Source organism: Podarcis vaucheri, assembly GCF_965113315.1.
Source record: "Podarcis vaucheri genome assembly, chromosome: 1".
NCBI classification, from domain to species: Eukaryota; Metazoa; Chordata; class Lepidosauria; order Squamata; family Lacertidae; genus Podarcis; species Podarcis vaucheri.
In genome coordinates, this window is record NC_138759.1 from 88,735,004 (window position 1) to 88,754,842 (window position 19,839).

At 42.7% G+C, this 19,839-nt stretch overlaps 2 protein-coding genes across 9 annotated transcripts in view; one reads left to right on the forward strand and one right to left on the reverse strand.

Moving 5' to 3' along the window:
• Positions 1-3,298: 3,298 nt before the first annotated feature.
• CNOT9 (CCR4-NOT transcription complex subunit 9) lies at positions 3,299-13,943 on the reverse strand. Of its 6 annotated transcripts, none has more exons than XM_082237815.1 (8): positions 13,770-13,943; positions 9,833-10,012; positions 9,323-9,438; positions 8,781-8,890; positions 7,220-7,329; positions 6,361-6,459; positions 5,769-5,860; positions 3,299-4,952 (listed from the first exon to the last, which is right to left on the reverse strand). In XM_082237815.1, the coding sequence occupies exons 1-8, from the start codon at positions 13,791-13,793 to the stop codon at positions 4,784-4,786; spliced, it is 900 nt and encodes a 299-aa protein (XP_082093941.1). In that variant the 5' UTR covers positions 13,794-13,943; the 3' UTR covers positions 3,299-4,783. The 6 variants fall into 6 exon arrangements, with proteins under 6 accessions (XP_082093941.1, XP_082093940.1, XP_082093942.1 ...); XM_082237814.1 differs by having other exon boundaries at positions 3,299-4,958; XM_082237816.1 differs by lacking the exon at positions 13,770-13,943 and adding an exon at positions 13,497-13,617 and having other exon boundaries at positions 3,299-4,958.
• A 195-nt stretch (positions 13,944-14,138) lies between these two features.
• The window catches only part of USP37 (ubiquitin specific peptidase 37), a 33,216-nt gene continuing 27,515 nt past the window's right edge, over positions 14,139-19,839 (forward strand). For 2 of the 3 annotated variants that reach the window (XM_082237792.1, XM_082237794.1), the window contains exons 1-4: positions 14,139-14,499; positions 17,785-17,994; positions 19,285-19,453; positions 19,620-19,717. In XM_082237792.1, coding sequence (XP_082093918.1) covers positions 17,839-17,994; positions 19,285-19,453; positions 19,620-19,717 — 423 coding nt within the window. In that variant the 5' untranslated portion in view covers positions 14,139-14,499; positions 17,785-17,838. The remainder of the gene's footprint in view (positions 14,500-17,784; positions 17,995-19,284; positions 19,454-19,619; positions 19,718-19,839) is intronic. The other variant, XM_082237793.1, reaches the window with a different exon arrangement.

Consider the following 19,839-nt stretch of genomic DNA (forward strand, 5'->3'; position numbering starts at 1 on the left):
TTGGAAACATGGGGAAATGCCTATTGTCTTTCTCTGCAACACAACCCTCTGTATAAAGGTGTCCCAGTTTTATCTATGCCATCTGAAGTCTGCATGTTATAAAGGTGTCCCAGTTTTATCTATGCCATCTGAAGTCTGCGTGTCTGCCTTTGATAAGGAGATAGCCTTGTGCTGTGAGTCAGGGCAGTCTTAGGGCTTTAGAAGGCATTTTTTTGCAGCAGCCAAGAATTAAGGGTCCATTTTTGTGAGTATGGAACAATTGCCTCAAATCAAACATCAGTGTCTTTTTTATTGTTCAGTTGCAGTTCAAGAGATAGGTGACAGACAGCTACAATGATTCCGAATAGCTTGAGACATTATACACAACACACTGCTCTGGTCTGAAATCTGAGTGTCCTGATGACTGCTTTGTTACTTGTGGTACTTTGAAAAGCTAGCTGGGAACAGAAACTCACAAGGAGCTTTCCAGGGAGTTTCATGAGCCTCATGACAAAGCTCACTACAGATACGCAATTCCCAAGGGGCATGGGAACACCCTCTGCTGCCCATGGCAGCTGCTTTTAGACCAATCGGAAAGCTACTTGATCAAATACCATCCATTAATTATAAAGGGCGAGTCTGTAACTCAAGAGGGGTAAAGCTTAGTGCCAGGGAACAGGAGGGGAAGGTAACACAGCCAACCTGGTTACTTGCACACTTAGGATCTTCTCTTTCCCTAATCTCTGACATGGAGCTTAATCGGAGTCAGGACTCACCTCTAGAATCAGTTTTCTACCTAAGAGTTTTTTAAAGAGAAATAATTGGACTGCCTCTGAGCATGAAGATTATTCCCATATTAGAAAAGGTGGATTCCAGCTAAGAGATGAGATGTGCTTTGAGCATATTTTAGAAATTAAGCACTGATCACATCCACTGTAGCTTTGGAAGCATGACCTATTCAAGAAGGCAACTAGGAAGGCACTGTAACTAGGAAGTTTTGTATATGTATATGTAATATATGACCTTATCACCAAGATGTGGCCTTTCCCCCAAAGTTCCATAAAGTGGTACCTCAGGTTAAGTACTTAATTCGTTCCGGAGGTCCGTTCTTAATCTGAAACTGTTCTTAACCTGAAGCACCACTTTAGCTAATGGGGCCTCCTGCTGCCGCCGCGCTGCTGGAGCATGATTTCTGTTCTCATCCTGAAGCAAAGTTCTTAACCAGAAGCACTATTTCTGGGTTAGCGGAGTCTGTAAGCTGAAGCATATGTAACCTGAAGCGTATGTAACCCGATGTACCACTGTACTTGCTTTTGGATGCTAGTGGGCAAATTTTAGGACTTGCAATACTGTTGCTCAGTTCAGGATGTAGTGTCACTTGGGTAATGCATTCAGAAAATTGTACTACTATTTTTGGGAGTGAAAGGAAAAGCAAAATAAAGGTCATTAAGAGCTTTCTACATTCATGTGCTATTAATGCATTAAGTAACAAATACACAGTGGTTGCTGCAACAAATCATCCATGTATCTATTAAAAAATAACAAAGTAAATACTGGGCCGAAGCCAACATTGTGTGAGCAGAAGGCTGTTTGGCTTGTACATGGGCAGTGTTGGATACAATCCATTGAAAATTAATTAGCAAATGTTATGAGAAATCTTTGCAGTCAGCTGTGATAAACAAGCACATGTTGTGAACACATGTATGCACCCAGTTTATGTCATACGGTTAAGGTGACAATCCAGAACCTTAACATCAATGGACATTTTGCCAGTGGCTAGAGTGGGATGTGACTGTACCTTTACTTTGGAAACATACTTCATTCCAGCCTGCTGTCCCCTTAAGCACTGGAATCCCAACTCTCGTAGTGCCTTACGTTATGAGAAGGATTAAGCTTTCGGCAGCACCCACTGCTGTTGTATTAACTGAACATTTCATTGCTATTCTTGGTAACAAAAACGACAAGATTCTTAGGTCTTGGCCAGGTGCCTGCAGAAGCGATCCAGTGGCAAGACAGAACCCAGAACAGATGATCCATGAAATGCCATTCTGATTGGAACAAATTCAGCTTGCTGGCCAGGATACAGTCTACAAGCCTATGGGTATTGTATTCCATAATTCTGCAAGGCAAGGGCATAATGTGGTGGTACAGTGTTGGACCCAGGAGACCAGGGTTCAAATCCCCACCCAGCCATGCTGCTTGCTGGCTGACCTGGGCCAATCACAGTCTCTCAGCCTAACCTACCTCCCAGGGTTGTTGTGAGGATACAATGGAGATGGGGGAGGAAAATGTATGCTAACCTCAAGCTTCTTGGAGGAAAGGTGGGATATAAATGCAATAATCATAAAATTATTTTTTTATTATGCTGAATCCTATTTATTTTAGCATATTGAAGATTCAGGTAACATTTTTATATAGATCACCACCAATCTTCTTTGACTTGCCTAGTCATAAATTAACATACCAAAAAGGCCATATTGTAAGAGATGTATTTAAGAGTACGCTTGTTGTTTCTCTTACACCCTTCCTAATCTATATATCTTGCTCTGAACGTTAAGGATGCTCAGAACAGATCACATGGGAAGCCAGAAGTAGCTCTCAAGCAGACATTATTACACTGGCCAATATCTGCTCAACTTTAACAATGGCACTTCATACCTTCCCAGCTATTCACTTTTATCTCTTTCTCAGATCACACTGGTCCATCTTCTGCAAACCAGAACATTCAAATTATTTAAAGATCTTGCTAAAAGTATGCCATACTCCCTTTATGTCTGTGATGCAGTGAAGAATATTTTATTGTACTCTTTTTGTCACCTGCTTAAAACATTTTGTTAAGGCAACGCTATCCAGACATCTAGTTGTTTTGATCTCTTTTACTGTTCATTTTAATTATTTTAAAATGTTTTCAATGGTTTTAAATTTATCGATAATTTTAATATTTCTTGAAAACCGCTTAGGGGTTTTATTGCACTCAAACGGTATATATATTTTGTTTAAAAAGTGACACTATGCTCTTGAACCATGGTTCTCAAAATAAAGCAGAGTTGCCAAGCAGAAGCATGTGACTCCACCTTGGTTTACCAATATAGGCTATATGTGCCACACACACACACGTTGTGAACTGCTACCCAGCATAGTGACACTCACTCCAACCCAACAGCTAAGGGCTCTCTGGGCAAAAAGCACAGCTCTCTCAACTGGAGGGAAATGCTATATTGCCCAGTGATAAAAGGCTTTGAGAGGACATTTTTGGTAATGTCTACAACGCTCCCTGCCATTCTTCCAAACAATTATTTTAAGTCAAAGAGGATCCAGATTCATTTGGCTTATTTTTTATTCAAGTTACAAAACAGAAAGCAGTTGGTAAAGTCCACTCAAGGCAGGGATGGATAAAACAAGGCTGTTATAAAACGGAGCCGCTGTAAGAGCAAAAGCAGTCCATGGAGAGGGAAGAGTTAAGACACCCTTGGCATGGCATGGCCAGCCATCAACAAAGAAAAGAGAGGAAACGGAAGATAGGTTCCTACCCAAAACAGCAGCAGGTGCTGAGGCCAAGGGATCTGGCAAGGGACCAGAAGCCACCTGCTCCCGGCCTTGTTGTGCAACTGACAAACAGCTTGGATGATTTCCCCTTCCCTCCCCTTCTTTTCGTTTGCTTCTCTCATTTAGAGGGCAGGGGAGAAGATGTCTCTGCTGACTGCTTAATAGCTCCTCATCCATCGCAGACGCCAACAAACAGGAGCAGGTTCAAGGTGATAAATTGGATGCACTTAGCCTGGTAGCAAGGGAAGGATAAGATAAAGAGCATGAGAGCCCTTGCGTTTTGCAGCCATTATGCTTTCCAGCACTAGCCAGCAAGGCTGAAATACCTGCAGCCTTTACCGACTGCCTGAAATAGCTCTCGGTCCCTGTCTGTTTTGTTCACACTTAGAGTTAACCCTACCCTAACCAGAGGCATGGGCTGCTACAAAGTGGAAGGCCACATGGCTTGCCGGCCATGGCATCCATGCAACAACTTTCTCCTCTGGCACAGTTTGAATGCTGAAGGAATGTTTTGGTGGCATTCTGGATCTTACTGACTAGGTGGTGGAGGATCATCCATAGAGCATTTGACACTGGTTCAAATATAGTCACAGAGGCAGGGACTGTTCTAATGTGTGGCCAAAGGAATGGAGTCCAGGAAGTCTCTGCCTTCTGACATACCAGGAAAAATCCTTTAAGAACCTGTGGATATACTATGTTATTACCCCTCTCCCAATCCCCCCGAGATTGGGCTTCAGCCCCAAAGGCTGAACTTTTTTTTTAAAAGGATCAGTGGGGCTCCTCTTATGAAAGCGCAATTCCCAGCTGGGAAAAGGGAAACAGGCCTCCTCTGCTTAGAGCTAGATTCAGCTCAAAAGGTACGCCTAAGAGGGTCAAATGATCAGACCAACCTTTATTGAACTTACATGTAAACACTGAATAACAAAGAAACTGAGGAATACTTCCCAAGCCTGCCGCACTGAACCAGAAAGGGAGATACGCCATTGGTAGCAGCACTGCCCAGCTTGGTACTCAACTGATCATCGCAACAAAGCCCACACCCTAAAAGAGGGCTTCACTGTCCCAACTGTGTTTGCTGGTGTCATAATCCTCAGAGGCATGGTGAACGTTGCTATAGAAAGGGCCTGCAGTCCAGGTAGCTACTGACAGTCCAAGGAGCTGCCCAACCATGCCTGACGGGATCTGGAAGAGGTCATTGGTTCCTGGCTCTCTGTAAACCTGAGCTGTTTCCTCCTGGGTTCTGCCACCTCCTTGGCTGTCACTGCGGAGGAAGGGGGATGCCCCTGGGGTCGGTGACTTGGCCTTCCTGCAGATTCTTGACCAGCTGTGCCAGCCAACGCTTGGTGGTAGTATCGTCTTTCAGAACCTGGGCAAAGGTGGTGTCTTTCAGCTGGTCAGGAAGGCACTGCCTGAGGGCTTCCCGTGCCCTACATCAGGAGACAAGAAAGAGGGGGGCCAACAAATAAACTCACATGGACAAGAGGGGAGCAAGCCCCCCTCTTGAATACTTAAGGCTACAATTGCTGTATCAGAAGCACTTTGTATCAGAAGCATCTACACATACCTGCAGGGTACAACCATATTCTTTATACCAGGGGTGGCTAAACTGTGGCGCCACAGACATTTGCTGGAGTACAACTCACAGCATCCCTGACCACTGGCTATGCTAACTGACACTGATGGAGGTTGGAGTCCAATGACATTTGGAGGCCACAGGATAGTCACTTCAACTCCATACGCTATCCTGCATCTTCTCCACCCTGACCAATGGAGTCAGAATGTGACTTATGAAGGAAGATTAATGACTTGCCTAATGTTAGGCATCCAGAGCAGTTAAGCACATGATGACTGCTGGCTGGCTGGCTTAATAAACACAGACATTTTTGCAGTTAAGAGATTGAAGAGGAAAAGATTATACTCTCATAATTACTGTCAATACATGTTCCTGAACAGTGAGAAGACTCTGGTGCTAAAACAAGTTTGCTTAAATAAGTATAATCTTACATGATCTTGCTTCAGTCTTCAGAATCTTGATGAGGCGGTCAGAAAAAACTACTTGGACTTTAAGCTCCTGGCATTTATTGTAAGAATTGCCAGGTTATGTTGATTTGCTCTGGAGATACAGAAGGAGCTGGATCCCCATCCTGGCACTGCAAAGTGCAACTGTCCCTGGTTCTGCAGCACAACACCAACCTGCACCCCACCCCTATCAGGAGATCCCAAGAAACTTCTAAGGTGTCTACCTTGGATTATCAGAAAGGCGGAGGTAACAACGGACCACATGTTTCAGCAGCCTGGCAGAAGGCTCCTTGGAAAGCTGCAGGACCATTTTACCCTGGTTTAAAAACAGAGAATTTAGAACAAGGACATTTGCTGGTTAAGTATGTATAACAGCATTTGTTCACATTTATCCCTTGTTACCTTTTGCTACTCCTCATCCCCACCCTAGTTTAATTTAGATTGTAAAGTATAAGCTCCTAAAAAGCAAGGCAAATGTCTGGAAAGCTAATTCTGTCTCTAATATGTCTCACCCCATGAAACACTGTCAAGCATTAGCAGTGACTTGCTCCTCAGGTGTTGGAGAACCAATCTCCTCAAAAATGGGAGTGCTTTCACACAGCCATAACACCATGAATTGTGTTGCTATGTAATGCTCTAGCATATTTCTTCCTTGAGATTAGAAGTATGAAGAGGTGGCCCTGTTGTTATGATTAGACGTGACTACTACAAAGATCCAAATTACATTCACTACACTTTCCACCAAACAGCATTTAGCTCCTCTAAATGCAGGAGCAATGCTGAGTTACCAAGCCCTTTACAATCAAAGCCACATACCAATATCATTGCAACGTGAGAAAATCGTTCGTAAGTCTGACAGATATAAGCCAACCCCGTATCATCCAATAAGATCTTTTGTAGAATAAAAGTAGCAACCTGAAAGACAGAAAAGAATAGGGTTGAACAAACGCTTGAATTGCAGACTGTGCAGGATTAGGGTGGGATGTCGTATTACCAAAAACTCAGGAGAAGACCTATGAGAAGAGATTTTGCCCACTATGAAACCAAATGAAAACCTCATATAGCACTGACAAGAGGAGAAGCAGGTAATGAAATTATCTATCTTGGTGCTAGAAACTAAAATTTTATTGATCCTGTTGACCAGAGGAAGAAACCTGCTTAAGTTTTGCAGACAAATGGTGACAGGTTGGTGGCTAGATAAAATTAATAACCTAATGAAGAGTGACAGATGCATAAAGGTGTGACTAGGAATAAACTGACTTGTGAGTGTGACATAAAAGATGCTAAGGATCTTGAGAAGCACACAGGCACCACCTGCAGGCTTCTCAAATAACTGATACTGGGACGGCACTTACACAATAATAGATCCTTTTCATACAGTTGCTGGAAAAAGTACAGCAGAGTTGCAGCAAGAAATGAGTACAAAAGCACCTTGGGTGAGAAACTGCACAAAAAGAGAATAAATGTCCTATCCAGCTTTCCTCTCATAATAGTGTTTTGAAAGAGGCAGCCAATCATGACAATTTGAAGTGGGTACATCTGCAATCACTCCTCAGAGAAACAGCCAGCTAACCTCAGATGGAGAAGTCTGCTGCATGCAGGAACATGATGCATTGGAAAGTAAAGAGAAAACAGTCAAGAAACTAGAACCACTTCATTACACTAAAAGCAATACCGTTTTGGAAAGTTCGCTGCCAGACTCCATGATGCGTAAGCACAAAGGGATAATTTCCGTTGTCAGTAAGAAGTTGATTACTTCTTGCTCATCTGTCTTCACCAGGGCCCCTTTGAAATATAAGCAAAAAAACCCAAACTGCTTCATATAATTTTGCAAAGGCCTAACAGAAACATGCATATAGGAAACAACCAGGGCTAACAGAAAATCAGTGCAGTCTGGAGAAGAAGTGGGAAATTACTGGATAAGCACATGGTTGAGCTCCCAAGAACCCAGGAGCAAATACTAAGGATTATTATTTTATTGAAGCAGCAGCCTTTTAACCTTTCCTCCACCAATCACAAATTCCTCCTTTAGCCAATGAAATATCTAAAGCCTTTTATACTCTTACCTATAGAACAGCAATTCCATCTGTCATGCTTGCCAAGGCAAGTACAGCACTACCTTGTGACAAGTATGACAAGCAGCCAGTCATGCTTTCCATTGTGAAGCTGCAGCGGCGGGCAGAGATTGCTCTGACAGTTGTGCTGTGATCTCTGCCTTCTCTCCAGCTCCAAGGTTCAGAGGAAAGGTGAGAGTTGTTGGACAGTGGCATGGCTGAATGTTACTGCTGCAAGATGCTCTGTGCATCTTACAATTGTGGTATCCAACTGGCTGCTCTTCTTACTGATGCTTCACTCACAAAAGACAGATGGGGGGGGGCACTGTTCTGCAATGGTGCTAGGATGCTTTTAAGCAGTGGTACTCAAGCCAGACTACTCTCCTTGCACCGTGTGTGTGGTTTACCAGGGTAGGATGGGTGTGAGGGAGGTTGGCAACTACAAGTTTTGGATTGTCCAGCAAAGTTAATCATGAAGACCAGTGAACATAATACATTCAACTTTTTTAACTCATTGGGTTCAATCACCCAAAGAGATGCTGCTATGATCTTAATAGAGCTGCTAGCCCTGTCAGCTGGCTAGGAGCCCGTGTAGCTGCTTCTGCATTGGCTGGCTATGTGGCTTCTCAATGCCAATAAAAAGGCAGCTTGTTGCATGCTGCACCAAATAAAGCTTCCTGAAAAATTTCTGATGAGGTTACAATACACAGTTGCAAGTACTAACCATTACATCTATGAGCACACTGAAGTTGTGTGCAGTATTTGATTGGATAGATAGGATGTGCATCAGTAATGATCCCTTCAGTGTTCTAGGATCCCCAGCCCTGCTATTTCCATCTTTCCTTAAGGTAATTTGGGAGAATGAGACTGGAAATTTGTCATTCATCCGAGGATCACAGGGTGATTTACAATATAAAAACACAAATATACATAACTTTGAATTGGGCCCAGGACTGGTGTACTTCCCAGAATCCCAGATGTTAACAACAGTAAAGAGGAACAACATGGAAATTATTTCTAGAAATGAGAGTCTGCTACATGATTCTCTATTTCTCTGGAATGTTAGAATTCCCTCTTTTACAATGCATGGCTAAGTCTCAGAAGAGTTCAAATCAGATCAAAACCCTTTTCTGACCTACAAACTGATGAGGACCTACCATTCCCAGGATCACAGTCACTTACCAATTACTCCAAGACTTGTGAGTCGTAGGTACTCGAAGGGTCGAGTCTTGCTGACAGTGTGCAAGAAGGGATACAAGAAGAGAGGGATGTGAGCAGCAAGGAAGGCTGATCTAGACAAAGGAAGAAAAAAGCATTTAGAATGTGTCTTTTGGATATTTGCTTACACAGAGTTACTTTGTGAAGGCTAGGGAACTGAATTAGGACCTCACCTTTAGAAAGAGAAGAAATATGAGGAAATATGCCTGTAAAACTAGTTTTCTTACTGACAAACTGACCAGTAAGACAGGCAGCTTGACTGTTTTATTCACTGAGTTGGCTCAAGTCACTAATGCACTCTAAAAACAGTGTAAAAACTAGCAAGTTACAGATACCATGTGCTTCTAATGTATGGTGTGGATGTGACTGAGAATATAGTTCTGTTGACATACAGAGCCCTGCAGATAAAGAGGCTTGGCGGCAGCATATTTTCTCTAGTCTGGGCATATACCACACTAACCAAAAGTTATTTTTTCCAGAGATCCAATACACTCGAGTATATTAACCTTGTTTCTGGATGCGATGCAACACACTGCAGAAGTGCCAGAGCATTGCAGACTCTGTTGGACTGATGAGCTGTCAAAGTTGGTGGATTTATAGATGGATAGATATTTACAATTTCCTATGAAAGAAAGAAAACAGGAAATATTTGTGTGAAAATTTTCCCACACATTTAAGCACGCCAATATTCAGAGTCAAAATCCTCCCACTAATTACTTGTGATTGATTGATTAATGTCTGTTTGATAGAATTTCTGCCCCTACACTAAGAGCACAGAGCTAGCTACAAAAGCTGTAACATATCAGACAGGAACTAAAATACATATGCCCCAATAAGATGTCCTTACTTGGGTGGCTCAAGTTCTTCATTGCCATCTTCTATTGTTCCAAACTTTTATTAGGCCAAGAGACAGAATTTCAAAACCCTCAGTATCTCAAGACTTTCAGAAAGACATCTAGCAGATTGCTTGCAAGAGTCTAGCAAGCTATTTCAGTTAAAAGTAACATGCTACCCACCTGTAAGAGAGCTGCAATTGTACCAAAAGAGTGCCACAACATTGGTGCGAGATCAGGGACAGACTCTCGCTTTTTACTCAGCTCCAACAGTGCATTCTCACGAGTCTCTGGGCTGGAAAGCTCATTGATCCACTGATAAATCTTCTCTCGATCAACCTGAGCCAGTGCCGTTGGCACAGGCTTTAAAGGAAGACAAAGGGTTCAAGTCAAGGCCTTTGGTCCCAAGTCAAATCAGTCTAAACTGTAATACAACCTTGTACAAAACTTGAAGGGTGATCAGGAGTGATTAGTAGACACTTCCAGGTAAACATAGTTGAGATTAAGTCCCACATATTTTAGTGGGACTTGCTTCTAGCCAAGGCACAGTAACAGCACAGGGGAAGGAATATGTCACAGCAGGGGGGGGGGAGTTGCCAGATGATAGTTCCATTGGTTTGTGTGTACTCACTGCAGCTGTGCAATCATTTTACCATACTGCAGCAGCTGAATTATTAAAATCATCACTGTTAAATATAATAATAAATAAGTAAACGAAGTCGTTTGGGCACCAAACAAAAATAATATAGCACTTTAAAAATGACTATCAACAAAACTGGTTAATACAGCACAAAAGGCTACAAATCCATGACAACAAAAACAAAGCAGAGAATCAATACCAATTCAACTTCAGCAACTATCATAAAGCAGTGGAGCATAAAAGCCTTCCATGCTCAAGATCTTGAGATATAGTCCCTCTCTCATAGCCACCACTCTTTATCTCGGTCTGCTCCAGATTAATTAATCCAAAACACTTCTGTGTATGGCTCTGCCTCTGCCCATTGCTGCTGCTACTTCTCACTCCCTCAATACCTGACAGAAAAAAGGTTGCCCACTCCTGCTTCAGGGGGGTGCAAAGTGATGATTAAAGTTAATAAATGAAATTGTCCTCTACTACTGCATCCAATAAGGAGTAGTAGTCCAAAGCATTGCACACTTTTTCATCAGCTGTGCAAAAAATCCCTTGTTCAAAACTCTAGGGCTGCTCCACAGCAAATGAATCCTCAGTGCTTTGTGTCTGCTTTGTTAACACATTCCTTCTATTATGGGACTCTGCTTTCTTTTGGGACTTTATTAAAGGCCCAACATCTCTTACCCAGAAAACTATTAGTGAAATAATTGTGTTTAAAATGGCTCATAGCGTCACCATGTTGAACAGTTGGCTCCAGTCACAGAACAATAGATTCAGGGAGAAATACAGGAGTGGAAAGTTGCAGGAAAGAAAGGCTGATAACACCCCATGATCCAACTGTGGCAGTTCAACACGAAGATCAGAGCCTGAAAATATGCTTTATCCGAGCAGCAGCACAAGAGACGAGCTTATCTTTCCATTACTTACAGAAATTCAGGCAACCACAGTAATAAAAAATTGAATATAAGCGACCTTTTTCAGGATAATTGCTACAGTATTGCTTTTGTAAGCTAGACATTTCTAGTCACTTACTATTTCACTTGCCTTAAAGCATATGAAGGTACTTTGCAAAGGAAATTATTTTTATAGCCCTTCAAGAGGCCTCATTTCATAATTACCTTCATGGTAAATGGAAAGATCTTTAAAATCATTTTTCCAGTGACAGATGCTGTAGTGGTGTGCCTACCCTATCCACAGTTCCAGAACTTCAGCATGAATATGATAAAAATAAATGCACTAATTAGACTAAAGTCTGCTATTAAGACTGTCAAGACCTGAAAAAGTCAAGTGTTCACCATCTGAAGTAGCAGATCCACTTAAAACTACAGTAAGTATAATACAAGTAAGAAAATGCCTAAATATTATGTCAGACAGAAGTACTGCTTGTTAGTGGAGCTAGCACAAATTCTGTTTCACCTGAGTGAACTGTCAAAGACCAGAACTAGGTGAGACAGAGCTGCCACAAAAATCAGCAAACCTGTGTGAAGTTCTCTCTACCCTCCTACATAACATGATCAGCGATATGTATTGCAATATTATTCTATCCAAAGTTAGTCACACTCAGGACAGACACATTAAGGTTAGTGGGCATGGCTAACTTAGGCTCATAATTTTCAGTGGGTCTACTGAGTAGAACGTAGCTGGATACAATTCATTACATGTTTATTATTTTATTAATTTTATTTATTTAATTTCTATACCGTATTTCAATTTCTGTACAATATAGAAAAGATAAGGAGGGTTTTAAGATGAAACTGCAGTTTTTAGAAGCAATTCCATGTTCTTCGTTATGTACAGTTTCACCCAAAGTTTATATAGTGTTTACTATATATGTTGAAAGCTGCCCAGACTGGCTGGGACAACCCAGTCAGATGGGCAGGGCACAACTAATTAAATTGGTATTATTATTATTATTACTACTACTACTACTACTGGTGATTTTTACTGGGCAAAACCCATAAATACGTACTGAGCCAGAAGAGACAAACTACCTAAGTCAGCCTAGCAAAATAAATCAAGATATTTACATATCTCTACTTAGCAAGCAGCCTTAGAGTATTAAACTCAAAGCATACAAGCAAGTGCTCAAACTAAATCATTCTGGATTCATTCCCCTACTGGTGTCTAGAAAGGAAACGTTGCACGGCATGTCCTGTGAAGATGCTGCAAAGGGGTACCTAGTTCTCTAATATGGGGTTTTAAAAAAACTTATTGATAATTGCAATACTTACAAACACAAACCAGAACACTAAACAAACTTACTATACATAGATACATACAGCTCTCAACATAGATTACAAAAAAGAAAACAAACATACAAACTAAACATAGACATAAATCTTGACTTCCCTCCACCTATGTTGCTTCCTTTGTTTCTTTTCTTCTTTTCGATGTTATCAGTATTATTTTTGACTATCTCATCTTATACCCATTTCTTCTTAATTTTTTACTCTGTAAGTTTCATCCATTGCATATTGATATATTAATACCAGAACAATGTTTTCCTTCACACAAGTCCACTCCTCTATCAGTTTTTGGTTTGGGGATTGGCCTCTTACCACTGCTCTAAGTCTTGCTGAGTCTATATATTCACAAAATCTTATTTGAGGGAGTTTTTCTCCCTTTCAATTTTTTGCTATAATCATTCTGGTTGCAGCAGTTGCATATAAGAAAACCTTTTTCCTGGTGGCAGGAATGTCAGTCAATATAATTCCCAAGAGGTATGCCACTAACCAAGTTATTTTACTTCCCGTTATCATCACCACTTGCCTCATTACAAGCAACGCACATGAGCCATGCCACTGTTAAATCAAAACATGAATGAATGTCCCACGTGGAATTTTTGCATTTTAAGGCTGCAATCGTAAACACAGAGAGAAAAATCGAATTCAGCTCAGTGTGGGAGTTACTTTCACGCTAGCGCGGTTATAAATGGACTTCCCAGACAACAGATTAAAGAGAAGTAAATCTGTTTTGTGGCGGCACATTACTGCAGACGTGAAACTCTAGAAGAGAGAAGCAAGCCTTGTTGAGAGGCGCTTGAATGAGAGTGGTCGGGGTGCGCCTGTCAGGATACGTGTCTGTCTATATGCATCTGCATCCAGCCTCTCGAGCCACTTTTTTATCCAGCAGCATTGAGCCATGGGCAATTAGGAACCCGCATAGATTAGCATATGGAAAACGCACACAAGTGACGCCTGGCTCATGCACAAGCACCTGAAGGGAGAAGCCTGCGGAGAAAGCTCCTTTTGCCTCCCCTTAGAGGACAGCAAAGGCCGCCGCCTCGCGCAGGAGGAAAGGCCGTTAGGAGATGCCCGTTCCTAAGGAGGGCAATTTGGCGGGAAAATAGAGCCCCGCCGTTCTGTGCCCCCCTCCCCATATCTCTCCGACCAATGAGGAGAGAGAGAGGGAGAGAGAAGGGGGAGGGTGCCTCTCACGCTTCTCAGCCAAGGCCCTCGTCGCCCTGCGTGGAAACGGCAAGCGACTTACCGCGGCCGTTGCCAAACTGTGCATGGTCGGAACTTCTGCGCGAAGTAGAGCTCAGGAGGCCTCTTCTACTTCAGCCGCCGCCATCATGGATCGAAGCAGAGGTTGCCGCCTCTTCCTCCTCCTCCTCCTCCTGGCTCTGCCGCCGCCGCTGCTGCTGCTACCGCCGCGACCTCTGACCTCTCTCTGGGCCTCAGCGGTAGGCCCAAGGAGACTGGCCGGGCGCATGCGCCATGCTATCTTTAAGCGAACTAAAAAAAAAACACGCACGAGTTTGCGCGTGCGCAGAAGTTACGAGCGTCGTCGTCACTTCTCGAGTAAAAGTTGCTTCTTTCGCTAAGGCTTGTCGACGGCGGAGAAAGCCAGCCAGCCGTCGCCGTGATGACGTAGGGATTCCCCCCTCGTCGCTCCTGTTCCTCCCCCCTCCTCCCGTCGCGCAGTTTTTTTTTTTTCTTTTTGCGTGCTGCGTGCTTGCGTCAGGCGGACCGTGGCGCGGCTGATCTGGTTCCCGCCATCTGCCCTTTCCACTAAGCTAAGAGGAGGCCGGGCCGCGGTGGGTCGAGCCAGGCCGGCGCCGGGGCTAAAGTGGAGAATAACCCCGAAGTAGGAAGGAAGGAAGGAAGCGGCAGCAGCGGCGGCAGCAGCAGCAGCAGGGAGACAACGTCCAGGCCGGGACTGGTCTGTGAGGAAGCGGGAGGTGGAAGGGAAAGCCACCACCCGCCCGCCATCGCCGGTGAGTGCGCCCGGGCAGTGGCGGTGAGTCTTGGGGCTTCCTCGGAGCGGCTGACTGCGGGCGAGGGCACGAGGGAGCCCCATTGGTACTCGCGGAGCAGGGAAGGGTCGGGGGCGGCTGTGCGTGGGCGGCGGCCGGTCGGCCGTGGAGGCGGAGGTGGGGTCTCCGTAGCTGCTGAGGGGGGGGGGTCGTTGCGCCTCAGCGTCTCTCTCTCTCTCCCTCTCTCCCCCGCGCCCTTGACCTTAGCCTGGCCCCTTTCGCTTCCTCAGGCCCAGCCGGCTGGCCGCTCTCCGACTACGGTGCGGCTGCTCCAAAGCTGACCCTCGGCCCTCCTCCCTCTGTTGCCTTCCCCCCGCTGGTTTAGCTGCCTCTCCCAGGCGTACCCAAGGCCCCAAGACGTAGCGGCCGGTCGGGTAGCCAGCTAGCCAGATTACTAGCTTTGCCCCAGGCAGCACGTAGAGATAGGACGAGAGCTTCTCGTGAGGAATTTCTGCCTGCCGGGCTGTTCGCAAACACGACAAAGGTTAAAAACAACGCAGCGTCGGCAACTAGCGCCGTCCTCTTCTTCGGTTGCTTTCCCGCTCCTGCTCTGTTCCTCCTGGGATTGTTCACGTCTCCCTTCTGAATTGTAGACTTGGCTGGTTTTAACTTTGTCCCGCTGATCAGAAATTTACTTGCAAGGGTCCAGCAGCCACTTTCCAAGTCAGTGTACCAGATGCTGTACAGTATTCAGGTGACTGGGTTCCTGCTTGCTTTTCAGTGAAAGCATTCACAAATGCAACAAAGTTTGGTTAGGAAATGATAGTAGGGGCACAGATCTCCATTAGGGCTCCACCATGTCTTTCACCACCGTTTCTTTGTTTGCCTTGAACTCTTTGCTGAGGTGATATATGTGTTGAAAATCCACCAAACATTCTTTACTGTTGCCCTTGCACGTACACTGTTTGCCCTAAACAGTTGTTGTAGATTATGATCTGTATGGAACAAGTGGTTCCTATTTTGTGGAAATAGGCCGGGCTGAAAACTTCAATGTCTCTTGTACCAGTTAAAATAATGGATTGTAATGCTGTTATATTTAGAACATTAAGGCTCCTGATTGTCTTTTTGAATGCTGTGGAGTGTAGGCACTTTTTGTGGATAGTTCTAGTGCATTTAAGGATTTACACTCCATTTTTTTCGGTATGTGCTCACTTATTGTGCAATTTTGTACATGCCTGCTCTGAAGTACCATAAGTCCCACTGAATTCAGTGATGCTTACTCCTAAGTAAGGATTGCAGCTTTAATTTTTCATTTTTATTTGTTAAATACACATATCAGGTTTTATGGTTCCAGAAGGCTCTCAAAGTAACTTGCAGAATTTACAATTAAATAAAATGCTAAAGAAACAGCTGTTTATAGTACATGCTGATATACTCAAATTATAATAATGAACCAGACAAGTAAGAAGACAGGACTTGGTACATGTTCCCTTAACATATTTTCACTGAACTTTATGTAGTTGGGTTTCAAGTTGGGTGACTAAACATCTGGAAGTTGTCTCCCCCCCGAAATTGGGGATACACCCCTAACTTTTAGGGAACTGTCATCATTGAATTTTAAAACATTAATGGTATTTATAGGGCAGTCACATTTGTGCAACAAGGAATCAGTTCAGTTTTTGCAGCTTGAGAGCATGCAGTGGTTTTAACCACCATGGCGTGTGGCTAACAAGAGCTAGTAGGGAGTGGTGAATGCATCATTGCATCAGGAGAAATTTCCCACTGCCTTGAAGGATGCAATGTTATGAGCCGTGTAAAAGCCCTCTCTGGACTCCTTGTCAGTCACAAACCTTTTTGGGCAAGATGCCTGAGAGGGGGGTGGCCGCTCAGCTGCAAATGCTCATGAAAGAGACTGGTTATCTTGATCACTTTTAGTCTTGTTTCAGACCTGTTTGGGACTAAAATTGCTTTGGTCACCCTGATAGATTACCTCTCGAAGTGAGGCAGAGTAGTGTGACCTTGCTGAGTCTGCTGGATTTCTCAGTGGCTTTGGTTTAGTGGAGGATATGATTTTGCACTGGTTGTACTTCAACTTATGGGACAGTACTAGAGAGGTGCAGTGTTAGAAACTAAGATATGAAAGCCAGGAGCTAAATGGCACCTTAAACCTAGGTTATGGGCGCAACAACAGTATGTCAGGCGAGCTTTTTTAAAAACAAGAAAACAAAGCTGAAAATGAATGAACTGCAGCTAAAATATTATGTTCATTTTTCACATGGTCTTGTCCTTCCCCTGCCCACCCACTAATTATTAGCGTGTCTCTTCTCCAGTCTTCAGAGAGTAGCTGGAAGTGGGGAGGCAGAAAAAGTTCCTCCTTTCCTTCCACTCTGTAGTTTTAATCTGAAATCTTAGGCACAGTGCTGTTTCCTGTTGCAAAATGCGCCTAGAACAATGGGAGTTTCGAACACTGGAGGGGTGGTATTGCAATACGTTGCTCATCCGCATGGAAGTTAATCCATGGAGTTCTTCAGGAAATTGAGTGCCACCAATATGTGGATGACTTTGAGCTTTACTTACATTAGTCAGTTGGGGTTGCAAGTTCTGGACCCATTGCCTGTAATGGACTGGGTGAGGGCAAACTGAATTGAAGTTGAATCCTGCTAAGACATGAGATGCTGTGGCTTGTTGGTTCCAGGAATTAGGGGAATTACCTCTTGATGGGGTTTATACTGCCCTTGAAGGAGCAGGTGCATTGACTGGGCGTACCCTGGATATAAATCTCTCACTGGAGGCACAGGTATCTTCAATGGCACAGAGTGCCTTTGTTCAGCTGCAGTTGATGCAGCAAATACAACCAAAGGAGAGCTTGGCCACAGTGATTACGGTAGCAGTGTGACCTGCTGTACATGGAAACTTGAAGAGTTCCCAAGTTTCCCTAGAAAGATGTTGGTCTGTATGCCTGTTGCATCAACTTCAGCAGTGGCTAAAATGTGGATGGTGCTAATAAATTGACAAGTGTTATCAAGTTTAATTCCATACTCTATTGTGTCTTTTTTTGTGTGATACCTGTTCTCAATTACCTACTTCGATTTTTTAAAAAAAGACTTAAGTAACGTAGAGCAGATTTAATAATCTCTGGGAGACCAATACTCATATTTCAAAAAGTCCATGCACACTGAGTACATACCCTGAAAGATGAGATAACAATCTGTAAAAATAATATAACTCTTTGATTTAAAACAGTTGCTTAGTTTTGAAGATGGTTATTGAGAAGCTGCTAATTTCGTTCCTTTCTTTCTAAAACAGGATTTGTGTTTAAAAGCAAACTTCATTATTTTCATAGACTAGTTGTATGAAAACATGGCTCCACTGAAATTACGTGGGACTATTCGCTTGCGCAGCATACAGACTGGGACTACAAAATGGAAAGAAGGGACATTCGAAATAGTTGATAAGGATAGCAAAGTGACTCTGGCGGTTCACTACAATGCTGGAGGAATGCCAAAGATTTTTCAGGTACCTCAGAATCTCAAAGGCCTTTTGTTTTGAAGTTGTGCAGGAGCTGCATGCCTCTGAACAACTGTCCTTTTAAAGTCCATTTAGCTGTCACTTGAACTTTCCTTAGAGACTTATTCTTTTTTCTTCTTTCTAGAACACTGATCCTACTGTATTACACTGTGAATTATTGAGGTGTACTGTTCAATGTACAGTGGTACCTCGGGTTACATACGCTTCAGGTTACATATGCTTCATGTTACAGACTCCGCTAACCCAGAAATAGTACCTCGGGTTAAGAACTTTGCTTCAGGATGAGAACAGAAATCGTGCTCCGGCGGCGCGGCAGCAGCAGGAGGCCCCATTAGCTAAAGTAGTGCTTCAGGTTAAGAACAGTTTCAGGTTAAGAACGGACCTCCAGAACGAATTAAGTACTTAACCCGAGGTACCACTGTACTCGTAGAGCAAGGATGATTTTAAAAAACAACAACTAAACCTTGTGAGAAAATAATACCTAGATGTTTCATTATTTAGTTATTTAGAATATTTTAATCCTGTTTTGTGGCTCCTAGAGGCCCTCAAGCTGGCTTACAAAAGATTTTCAATGAGATAAAATATTTTAGGTATTAGGATACTACTGGCACTGGTAGTAAATAAAAGTTTATTTGTTGTCTGTTTCATTTTCTGCTGGTTATAATATTGAAAATTCTTAATGTAGATTCATTGTTAGATTATTTCTCTGTATACACTCTTCCCATAATTAGCTGTGAGTCATAGTGGCATTTTAGATTCATGGGGATTTTGTATCCAAGGCTACAGTCTTATCACACTAATCTGGGAGTAAGCCCCAATGGCCACAGTAGCTCCTGCATAAGATTTCACTTCATGTCTAGCTGGCTGCTGGTGCACAACTCATCTCTTTTCTTCTATTTACAACGTTTATATGTAGTCTAGTCTGGAAAGATAACCAGCATTGCTGCTATTGCTTTTGGGGGGAAGAAATTCTAGAGACTAAAACAAATTTATTATGGTTTAAAAGTCCTTCATAAATGGAAACTAAAATTTTCTTTAGTAAGTGTTTTTTGTTATATTCACTATCCTTAATGTGTACATATAAGTGTTTCAAAATTGAAAAGATAGGAGCTGAGGGAATTGTTTTTAAAAGTGTTCTGAGTAGGAATTGTTTACTGGTGTGGGATAGCATATGAACATACATAGTCTTTGTCAGTGTGAAGCATATTTAAATGTGTCTTTCTTAGTATGGAAATATGTATCTTTTAAACTATCCATATGATACTTACTGTTTTACAGCTAAACCATAATATAAAAAATGTGACTGTGCGACCAAGTAGAGGGAAACTGTGTTCCTTGATTATATCATTAAACGATAATAGTTACCTGACAGTGGATAAAATATCACCTAAGGATGCAGAGGAAATGAAGCAGTTTCTGGAAGCTGTTCAAAATGGAGTTCATACAGGTTAGTGTTAATTGTAGATTTAGAGTGTGGGGAAATGACTTCACTACTTGTTTAGGCTAAAATCAACTTTTATAAACAAAGTCTACTGTTAGTGAAAAAATAAAATGCTAGTAAAACTTCTTGTATATACATTTAAAAATCATAAAATGGTGTATTTTTGTTGTAGCTGTGAAATCATCCCAAGGGTCTGGCAGTTTTGGTGTTCTGGGCAGTAGAACCACACAGAAGGATTCTAATAGGCAATTCCCATATATTGAAAACCAGGTATTTTAATCTGTTTCCTTCTTTACTTATGCTCCTTTTTCTTTATCTGCTGTATACAATAAATACTATCTGTCCACATATTTAGTAGTGATAAATGGGGAAAAATTGAATTTGTGTATTTA

Excerpts from the sequence above, each read along its gene's own strand:
- CNOT9 (XM_082237812.1), bottom strand. The coding sequence starts at position 13,267 with ATGTGCCGCCACAAAACAGATTTACTTCTCTTTAATCTGTTGTCTGGG. Across the intron at positions 9,439-9,832 it reads CAATTGCAGCTCTCTTACAG|GAAATTGTAAATATCTATCC; the intron begins GTGGGTAGCATG and ends TTTCTTTCATAG. Across the intron at positions 7,330-8,780 it reads CACAAGTCTTGGAGTAATTG|GGGCCCTGGTGAAGACAGAT; the intron begins GTAAGTGACTGT and ends TATATTTCAAAG.